The sequence below is a fragment of the Hyaena hyaena genome, unplaced genomic scaffold, assembly GCF_003009895.1.
Source record: "Hyaena hyaena isolate Hyena2069 unplaced genomic scaffold, ASM300989v1 scaffold_1897, whole genome shotgun sequence".
NCBI lineage: Eukaryota > Metazoa > Chordata > Mammalia > Carnivora > Hyaenidae > Hyaena > Hyaena hyaena.
Window position 1 is genome coordinate 147020 of NW_024082531.1, and position 11556 is coordinate 158575.

Here is an 11556-nt window from a genome sequence, read left to right on the forward strand (position 1 = left end):
ACTCAAGGACTTTACCTCCTCTTCTAGGGAAGGGGTTAATGTGTTTTTGGTTATATGCAGGATCGTTGTATCATGTTAGGTGGAAAGATGATCTTACTATTGACCTCATTTGGAAATTAAGTATGGCTTAAGGAGATGTGTATGGGTGTCAGAATGACAAGATATAGAGCTATGATGGTTAATTCTTCATGTCAACTTGGAGGTTATTTTTGGATGGGATTAACACTTTAATCAGTGAACTTTGTTAAAGATTGCCTTCCATGATGTGAGTGGGCCTCATTTAATCAGTCGAAGCCTGAATAGGACAAAAAGACTGACTTCCTTGAGCAAGAGGGAAGTCTCCAACTAATGACTTTCTTCTTCTTTTTTTTTTTTTTCCCCAACAAATGACTTTCAAACATCATAATGTAATACCAGCTTTCAGACTGGAACTACACCATTAGCTCTCCTTCATCTGGCTATCAGCCCACACTGCAAATTTTGGATTTACTAGTCTCTTGTAAGCCAATTCTGTATAGTAAGTCTCCTAAATATATACATATCCTATTGGCTGTTTCTCTGGAGAACCTAGACCAGTAAATATGGTCTATAATCTTAGGGTAGTTTGTGGAGTTATTTCTAGAGAGTGTAGTATAAGCCCTGGGAAAGTGAATGAGGTAATTGCTGAAACGCCAGCGATGTTCTGGTCTCAAGGCTGTTGAACATGATAGCGGCATGAGATCCAGAGCCCCATGATCCCCCAGGAGTCAGTTAGGGAACAGACCCACTGTAATTGCCAAGCAGTCCTTGAAACTGCACATCTTCACTGCATGCTTTCTCGTAAACACCAGATGTATGTTTGGTCTATGTTTGGAGGCTCTTTGTGTTTTCCTCCCATGCTTTAACATTCTTTGATGTTTATACCTGGTGAACATGAAATAAAATCTATGAGCAATTTGCTGCTGCTGCTGCTGTTTCACTGGCAGAGGCAGCCCTGCATGTCCGATAAGTCTAAGTGTCTGAGAACTTTTTCTTCAGTGCGTGGCTACAGTAGTTAGTATTAAATAGAGGACAAACAGGTATGCCTTATTTTAACCACCATAATTTTTGCCTTGACTAAATTCCCCATGGTAATGGCACCCATTTCCCTTAAATATCCAATACTGGACATGGACACTCTGACCCATTAAGTAATAAACCAAAATTAAATTAAGCCTTTGGCAAGTACAAACTGGTTTGAAGAAACAATGTCAACATTCAAGATTGTCCCTTTTGGGGGGCGCCTGGGTGGCTTAGTCGGTTAAGCGTCCGACTTTCGCTTAGGTCATGATCTCGCAGTTCGTGGGTTCGAGCCCCGCGTCGGGCTCTGTGCTGACTGCCGGCTCAGAGCCTGGAGCCTGTTTCAGTCTGTGACTCCCTCTCTCTCTGACCCTCCCCTGCTCATGCTGTCTCTCTCTCTCTCTCCTAGAAATAAATAAAACATAAAAAAAAAAACGATTGTCCCTTTTGGAATATATATATATATATATATTCATGAAATAAAATCTATGAGCAATTTTATATATAAAATATATTAATTAATATATATAGATATATACATAAATAATTAATATATATAAATATAAAATATTATATATATAATATATATAAAATATATAAAATTTTATATATATATAATGGAATATTACTTGGCAATCAAAAAAAGAATGAATTCTTGCCATTTGCAGCAATGTGGATGGAACTAGAGTGTATTATGCAAGTGCGATTAGTCAGTGAAAGACAAATATCATATGACTTCACTCATATGTGGAATTTAAGATACAAAACAGATGAACATAAGTGAAGGGAAGCAAAAATAATATAAAAACATGGAGGGAAACAAATCATAAGAGACTCTTAAATAGAGAGAGTAACATGAGGGCTACTGGAGGGGTTGTGGGGGGGATGGCTAATGGGCAAGGGGCATTAAGGAGGACACTTTTGGGATGAGCACTCGGTGTTATATGTATATACACATCTCTACACATATAGAAGCTATAATACAAGCCCTCATCAAGAGAGTCCTTATCCTCTTCAGCGGTAAGGGCATTGCTGGCCATGTCCATGGTATTCATTTCATTTCTCAGAATACACAATGCTGGGCAAGACATTTGACGGAAGTTTCATCGTCCTTACAGGCCTCAGGCTACAGAACTCACAGAATACCTTAATGGCTTATTAAATCTGTTCAGATTCAAGTAAAGAAACAGTACTTTTTAGTCATCAAATATCAGGGATGAATTTTAATAAAGTCTGTCTCCATTTTATTTTGATGTTTGCTGACAGCTCTGAAACCTCATGCCTCACTCTTCCCTATTAGCTGTACATCTGGGCAAGCTAATAAAAACCCTGAGTGCTTTCTCCTTTGATGGCAGAGAGTTTCAAACCATTCAAGCCCTGGTTGTGCATTAGAGCCTTCACCTCAGCGTCACCCTCTAGCCACAGCAAAAATCCAAACCAATCTCCTTTTCTTGTTTTCTCAAGACATTTTCACACCAGCTTTGGAAGCCTGTTCTGCTTTCCTTGTAAAGCCTCATTATGTGAGTAATAAACCTTCGAATATTCTCTTGGTGTGTAAGTGACATCAACAGTCTAAATCTCTGAACTAAATTTTGGATGGGGGTGGGGTCTATTCTGTATCTGCAGAGTAGCCACAACTGGTGGCTTGTTTATAGACAGAATTCCTAGTGAGATATGTGAAAGGAAAGTGGAATTGTGAAATCTTCATGGTGGGTGACACCTTTGCATGTATTCATATAGGTTTGAACTGCAGCTAATCTGAGTCTCGGTTAAATACCCTGTGGCCTCCCAGAACACAGTCATACAGTCCCCCCTTTACCCCATTTTTATTTAAATTCCAGCTAGTTAACACAGTGCAATAATAGTTTCTGATGTAGAATTTAGTGATTCATCACTTCCATACAACCAATGCTCATCAAAACAAGTGTACTCCTTAATACCCATCATCTATTTAACCCATCCCCCCACCCACTACATCTACAGTAACTATCTGTTTTCAATAGTTATGAATCTGTTTCTTGATTTGCCTCTTTTCCCCTCATTTCTTTTGTTTCTTAAATTCCACATGAGTCAAATAATATAGTATTTTTCTGACTTATTTCACTTAGCATAATACTCTCTAGCTCCCTCCACATTATTGCAAATGGCAAGATTTCATTCTTTTTTATGGTTGAGTAAAATTCTGGTGTGTGTGTGTGTGCATATATGTATCTATATATCTATCTATATCTCACATCTTTATCCATTCATCAGTTTATGGATATGTGGGCTCTTTCCATAGTTTGTCTATTGTTGATAATGCTGCTATAAGCATTGGGGTGCATGTACCCCTTCGAATCAGTATTTTTGTATCCTTTGGGTAAATACTTAGTAGGCAATTGCTGGGTGGTAGAGTAGTTCTACTTTTAACTTTTTGAGGAACCATATTATTTTCCTGAGTGGCTGCACCAGTTTGTATTCCTACCAACTGTGCAAGAGGGTTTCCATTTCTCTGCATCCTTGTCTACACTTGTTTCTTGTCTTGTTAATTTTAGCCATTCTGACAGGTGTGAGGTAATATCTCATTGTAGTTTTGATTTGTATTTGCCTGAAGATGAGTGATGTTGAACATATTTTCATTTGTCTGTTAGCCATTTGTAGGTCTTCTTTGGAAAAATGTCTATTCACATACAATCCCTTTTGTTTCTTTGTTGTCATTTAGGGTTTGTGGGACAAGAACCTGGGGAGCTGGCACCATAGGCTCATTCTTCTTTGCATTGTGTATTTAAGTAATACACTGTCTAAATATTAAAGTAACTCATATCTTTACCAGTAGAATCAGTCAGGTCTTGGCCTTGCCTTGTCCTGTATATGTGAATTTGTTACCATATAATCCTAATTACTATCTTTTATCCATAAAATAAGATGATATAATTGGCATGATTATATTAATTCGATACTTATTAAACTGAAAACATACCCAGGGCTTACCATGTCTTTAAATCATTTGTATTTAGAAAATTCAGTGAATTATCAAATGTAGTGGTGGGGCCAGTTCAGCACCTGAGGGAATATTCCATAGTACTTTATGAAGCTAAAAAGTTAGGAATAATTGTTACTGGAAGATTCTGGAAAATGGAAGCATGATGGATAGACAAAATTTTTTTCCCAATTTAGAGAAATTTGAGTATAGACCAGTCTTATGGCATCTAATTTTCACATTTTCCAGCAAACAAATACCTGGTAAAATAACATCAATATATTTTTGACAAGTAGGAGGGATGGCAGTCATTTATATAAGGTGTTATGAGCACCCGTGAGGTACCATGTTCCAGGCTCTATGGATACGGAGACAATCTAGTCTCAGTCCCAGAGCCAGGGGACTTTAAAGTTCAGAAGGCAGAAACATTCAGGCTATGAAATATAATGCAATTTTGATAAGAACTATGAAATAACAAAGCAGAGGAGTACCTAGAAACACAAGAGTATACTATACCCCAAGAGATCAAGAAGAGCTTCTCAGAAGCAGTGCTGTTTACAAAGGTAGGGTCTATTCCTGCCCCCATTTTATGGAAGGGAAAATTGAAGATTAGAGAGGTAAAATAACTTGGCAGCGGCCACACAACCGGTTTGAACCATGGCCTATTGGACTCCAAACTACTATTTAATTTACAACTACCACCTACAGTTCCAGTCACCTGGCCCTTTCTGCCTCCAAATTTTAAAAACCTACTAAAATCAGGGTAAACTCAAGTTAAGAAACAACTTCTAGGAAAAGATGGATGAAAAATTTTGTGGACTTTCTCTGTTCCTTTTAGTAGGGGAACCTTGGAAGGGAAAGCTCTGCCCAGCTGTGGGGGAGTAAGGAGCACTCTAAGGCAAACCTTTCATCTCTCCTTTTCCAGGAAACAGCTGTTTCTGGGGATCTGCTTGCTCTTGGGAATGGGCAGCTTCAGCTTCACAGTACTTCACACTAATAAAGGTGTTCATCTTTCCTAGAAGGAGCCTCCAATGTTAATCTTCCTGCCTGCTCCTGCTTGACCCACAGAAGTTGGGACAGACCACGTGTCTGTTGATTTCAGCACAGCTTCACTAACTCTGACTTAGCAAGCTTTAGCCTTTACAGGAATTTTAAACACAATCCAAAGCAGAAGGAATATCCGCAGTCAGGAATGTTAACTACTTACCTTCCTGTGTCACCTACCTTCAAATATACAGTTAATGAATATGCAACTAACAAGCTTACCGCCACTATTTTCCTAAAAAAATCTATTCAAAAATGGCATTTTACTGATTTTTATAAAATTCCATAAATTTGTTCCTTGGAGACTCCATCCCTTTGCTCTTTCACATTGATACAAACTACACTGTGTCAAATATCCTGCTCAACAGGAGAATCCATTCCCATTTTCCAATAAGTAAGAATTTAACTCTTCCTATTTCAATGAGCCAAATTGAGAAGGAAAAAAAAAAATACCCTCCTAACACTGGCCTGTAGCAAGAGAAACACTAGCCATTCCAGAATTTGTCAGCCCTCTCTTTTGGGACATTTGACTTCCTGGCCTAGAAGAGGCATCTTGGAGCAAACATTCTCTAAACACTCTAAAATTTTTCTTGCTCCTCTTTTTTTCTCTGTGCCTTATATATTAGTTCTAATAAGAACTCTGAAAACTATTTTCATTAACTTTTTATTATGGAAAATGTCAAACATACAAAAGTAGAGAGGACAAAAATATATATACATATATATGTATACACACACACACTTATATGTATATACATATATAATGAACCATCATTTAATCATCACCCAGCTTTAACAATTACAAAGTCAAGGCCAATCTTGTTTTATTGGTCTCTCTAATGCACTTAACATCCACTTATTGTGAAGCAAATTCCAGATATCATTTCAACCATAAATATTAAAGAATGTATCTCTAAAAGTAAGAACTCTTGTTTTTGACAAAACCATCATTATCCCAATGAATATCAAATATCAAATCAATTTTATAATTATTTGGATTGTCTCATAAATGTATTTTATAGTTTGGTCAAATCAGGATCCCAAAAAGATCCATATATTACAATTGGTTGATATGTCTCTTAAGTCTATTTTCAACTATAGGTTCACCTTCCATTTCTTTCTTTCATTCTGGCAATTCATTTACTGAAGAAATGAAACTGTCCTACAGTTTCCTATAGTCTGGATTCTGCGGACATCAACTCTGGGGTGTAATGTTTCTCTATTCCCTGTATATTCTATAGATTAGGAATGTCTAGAGGCACAGTTGATTTAGGTTCAAAATTGTGGCAAATATATTTCATAGGTGGTGTAGTATACTGTCATCAGGAGGCACATGTCCAGGATGACAGAGACATAGGAGTAAGAATTTTTGCTTTCTAATATTTCACAGCAGCCTAAAAATAGTATGTGATACCTGATATACAAAATACATGTATATGCTAGACAGCAATTTAGTGTGCTAACACCAGATTAGAAGGTAAATGCTTTACATGATACTCTGTTACATTACAAAATATTATTTAAACAAATCTTCAGCAACGTCTTCCATATTTCAGGTGATGTCTTGTATGCTAGATACATAAAAAGACTAAGGAAACAAGGTCCTTGCAGTATAACCAAGCTGGGGGGAAATACAGATAATCATAAAAGCACAAAAAAAGGCCTTAGGTGGCAAATTAGAAGTCCGTATAGAGACAGTGGTAGTATAAAAATCTGGAGAACAGTCACTGTAATAAACAGAGAAGTGTCCAAAAGCATAGGATGATCTTATCCTTGGGAGTGTGAAAGAGCTCATCTGTGTTTCACAATTCCATCCATCATTGGGTTTACATACTTCTTTCAAAGTAAATCTGAATAACATCTGTGCCATTCACCTAAAAAAAAAAAAATCTTGTTAATAGTTTTATTGGTTCATCAATTCCTCTAGTAAACAAATATTTATTGAGACGCTAATAAAAACTTTCAGTGAATTATCCAACGCAGTTCCGCTATGAGGCCAGATGAAAATAACAGGCTGTCCCAGATAAAATATGAAGCTAAGAATCAAGAATACACTAATAGTAGACATTTCTAATCTGTGGTTCAGTGACAAATGTCTCCAAACTTTAGCTACTCTTCTGAAGGCTCTGAGAATATTGACAGGATTCAGGCTGGGTCCTATTCCTCAAAGACTTCATTATCTAGCAGGCCAGCAATCATTCAGAAAGATGATTATAATACTAGAATGGTCCTGAAAATATTTCCTGTTTCTCTTGGTGCTTGGACCCTGGAAAAGAAAACTCTAGCCAGCTGTTAGTACTTAGGCTCTAATGCATATTTTTCACCTCGCTTTCCTGGCTCACAGCTTTTGATAAAGAAATTGTCTTTCTTATAAGTGGACTCCATTTAAAGGGAAGTGAGAGGAGCAGCTCCAGCTTCAGAGCCCTTTAAATCATCTGTCCCAGAAGGGCCCTCTAATGCTGCTACTTTAAAAACTGCCTGTTCCTGCTCTTAAACAAACACACACTACTTGATGTTTCTTAATACAAAAATGTTGAAATCTTTAAAATTCTCTATGAAACCCTACAAAGGAATTCATAATATTTATAGCCACCCCCATCCCTTTCAGAGTTACTTATTTCAGCAATGATTTGATACACAAAACATAGGTTTCCTTGAAAATATAATACTTTCGACATCCAGGGAAATTTATGTATCAAGCATACCAATATTACCTTTATCCAACATGTCTTTTTAAAATGTTTTTAAACAGTTAAAGATAGGCACTTGTCCAGTTGGGGGGAGGGGAACCAAACATGCTGAAAACAAAAACATGCTGAAATCAAATTCTACCTATATTTGAAAGTCTTAATTATCTTCGAACAATGCCCTGTGTTTTTTTGTTGGGGGGGGGGAGGTATGAGCTGAAAGATTCATCCATTCATTTTTTGTGCAATCATCACATAAATAATTTGTGGGTGCTATACAGTGACTCTCCAGGGAGAAAATTCCAACTGTGCATTAACCTCTTAGGAGACGTAAGTTATTGACATGATTAGGTTTGTTAGCTCTGTGCCAAATGTTTTAGCCTGGATTCTTCGGATGTCTTTTTTAAAATGAAAGGGTTTTTGGGTTCTTAGGGCTGCCTGGGTGGCTTAGTCAGTTAAGTGTCTGACTCTAGATCTCAGGCCATGATCTCAAGGGTTTATGAGTTTGAGCCCTGCACTGGGTTCCCTGCTGACAATGTGCAGTCAGCTTAGGGTTCTCGTTCTCTCTCTCTCTCTCTCTCTCCCCCCCCTCCCTTTCCCAGCTCGCTCTCTCGCTCTAACAAGTAAATAAATAAGCCTTTAATTTTTTTTTTTAATGAAAGGCTTTTTGGGTTCTTTCACTTAATTTTTTCTAGACTGAACTCCAGAAGCATATATAACAAGAACTGTCCATGTGAATCTGAAAGCTTAACTTAATTGTGATAACTGTAATGTTCGGCTACAACTTAGAAATGCAAGCCTTGGGGGGCACCTGGGTGGCTCAGTCAGTTAAGTGTCTGACTTCTGCTCAGGTCATGATATCCTGGTTCCTGGGTTCAAGCCCCATGTCAGCCTCTGTGCTGACAGCTTGTAGCCTGCTTCAGATTCTGTGTCTCCTACTTCTCTTGGTCCCTCCCATGCTCTCTCACTCACTCTCTCTCTCTTTCAGAAATAAACAACATAAAGAAAAAGAAATGTAAGCCTTGGAAGTTTTACAAATTGCATAAATTAAAGATATCTGGGCACTGAAGAAAATTCTAGCAAGTGACAGAACTCAATCCAAATGTTTCTGAATAAAATACAAATATTTACAACTAACAATTCTTAAGACTTGATTAATATCAACACTGTACTATCAACATGTACCAAACACATAGTTCAAAAGTCAAAACATATTATAGTCTCTAAGAATTCCATATATAGGTTATACCTCCCAGGTATTTGTGGCTGCATTTTAGATGAGGGCAGCCTTATTTATGTAGGATACAGTTGTAAAGCAATACTCCAGTTCCTTTGCAATTAGTGTACACTTTGAAAAATTTCAAGTTACCAAGAAGATCTAGCAGTTGGACTACTGTAATATGGAAAGGCCAACGTGTAGGATCTAGAAAATTTGTTTAAAAAATGATATGTCTTTTTGTATAAAAAAATATAATTTTTGAAAAACATGATCTGCATAATTTACAATATGAAATTATATAATTGTTTTTTAAAAGCTGTTGGTTTTCTACTCATTCCTTTCACAATATTATTTTTTCTTAATTAAATATGTGCTTAAGACATTTATATATGGCAAATAATTTTTTAAAAATTGCACCAAAGTTTTAAAAAAGGTAACAATAGTCAATTCTACCAGAGTTTGTATTCTTTTTAAAAATGTTACTATGCAGAGTAACAAAATATTTGAATTACAGTTATTACCCACTTATATTTATTACTAGTCTATAGAATATTTTCTAGTTAATTGTTGTATGTAAAAAATATCCCCCATCTATACTCTATTCATAAAATAGTCTTTTTCTCAACCTTCCTGAGAGAAGATAAGGAGGTCTAAGAAGAATCAAGACTTTCAAAATTTCTTAATACAGAGTACATAAAAATGATCCCCCAAGTTAGCTGAGATTCATGATCTCAAGGAAGTTAACAAGGCAAATGTAAGAGTTTTTAGTTTGGCACCCAAAAGTGTTTGTCCTGTGACAGGAAAGGTTGATCCTGAAACTTTAAGAAAGATTGTTCAGGTGTCCTGACAGTTTAAGAAGTCTGGAGCAGCCGAAATCAAGAAAGATACATCACTGGATTGGGATGTCATTACCATATAAATTCCATCCCTTGGTTACTGGTTTCTTAATAGAGAGTACATAAAAGTGATCTCCCAAAGGTTACCTGCGTGACACAAAAAAGCTATCAGTAATGATTAAGAGGTAAACTGGAATGTCAGGAAGGTTAACTAGAATGTCACTCAATTCAAATATATGAAATAACTTTTTTTCAAAGACTAGTTAATATTGAGTGAACGAACCATGGTTATTCTAGGGTATTAAGAAATGTGCAATGGAGTTGGAAGTTGAACAGGCTAAATCACACTCTACGAATACAGTTTTCATGATAATATGTACACATCAGGATGTGTCTGGCTAACAATACTTTCCCAATAAAGATATTCACTGTCTAAAGTAATACTTTGTTAAAGTACATTGCGCTATATGGGAAATGTCCATTTCAAATAAGCATCAAAAAATTACCACTGGTGAAATTTTTTTTGAAAATCAAATTATGTCCCTATGAGTAAAGAAACTTCTGAAAAGGGCAAATTAGATCACATCACTGAACACAAAATTATTGCCCGGTAAGGAAAGACCGAACCACAAGATGTGAAATTTCTGAAATATTTTTTAAAACTCCATGACTATGCCATCACAGAAGGGCTTGCTAGCAAGGGCTAATGCTGTGAATGAGAAAGCAAGTTAAGAAAAAAATAAATAAAGATGCCACACCGCCAAGATGTTTAGATATAAAAGGCCTTCACTACAAAACGAACCGCAAGGCTATGGTACCAAACATGCACACATGCACATACACACGTGTGTGAAACGGAAAAAAACACGCACAGCGTGTACACACGTGTACACACACACACGCACACTCTAGAGCAGATCGAGCAATTAAGGGACCTTAAAAAAAAAAAAAAACAACCCACGTGGCTTAGGCTTACCGAAATCTGTTACAGTCCTACGAAGCAGCGATTTTCAAAGCATCTGAAAAACGTGCAAATTGTCTGAAAACAGTGCCTGGCAACTGAGACAGTTTGCAAGCGTGATTCAGAGGTCTGCCAAGGAAACAAAAGAAGCCCCCCTCCTCCCCGAGAGACCTCACTAGGCAGCAGAGGTGCTCCGGGCACTATTTATTCTAAGGTAGGCGGAAAGCAGAAGTCTGTGCAGGAGCGGTACATACTAGGGATCGCTCTGTGGCAGAGACGGGGCCACCGAGTTTCCATTGGTTGGGGAGCCGCCCAGCTTTAGTTTCTCCAGATATTCGGCATGCACGGGCTTGTGGCACTGGAGAACCTTGATCGCATCTTCGATTTTGAACCACTCTCGCTTCCTCCCAATGCTAACCGAATCTTCCCAATCCTCCAGAATCTCTGTGACGGTCAGTACGTACACGTACGTTCTATGCTTGCGGTCTTGGTTCTGTTCGAAAATGCCCAGGAGCCGGCCTAACTTCCCCTTGACTCCCGCCTCTTCGAACACCTCTCGGACAGCCGCACTGCCCGGCTCCTCCTCGGGCTCCATGCCCCCGCCAGGCACGATCCAGCGGTCCGGGTACCGACTGCTACTCACTAACAGCACCTCGTCTTCGCGCTCGCTCCGGAAGCACAGGCACGCCGCCCGCTTCTTGAACCCCTCCGGGTCGTAGGTGCGCGTTTGGTTCGGCTTGCACTTCATCGTCACGGCCGTCCGCTCCCACCGCTCGCTGCTGCTGCTGCTGCTGCTGCTGCTGCTGCTGCTG

General features: G+C 38.1%; 1 protein-coding gene across 1 annotated transcript; it reads right to left on the minus strand.

The window, feature by feature from the left end:
* Positions 1-5815: 5815 nt before the first annotated feature.
* LOC120226915 (diphosphoinositol polyphosphate phosphohydrolase 3-beta) lies at positions 5816-11534 on the minus strand. Its single transcript, XM_039225083.1, has 2 exons — positions 10999-11534; positions 5816-6915 (listed from the first exon to the last, which is right to left on the minus strand). Coding segments are annotated over exons 1-2 (495 nt in total). The 5' UTR covers positions 11493-11534; the 3' UTR covers positions 5816-6914.
* Positions 11535-11556: the final 22 nt, after the last annotated feature.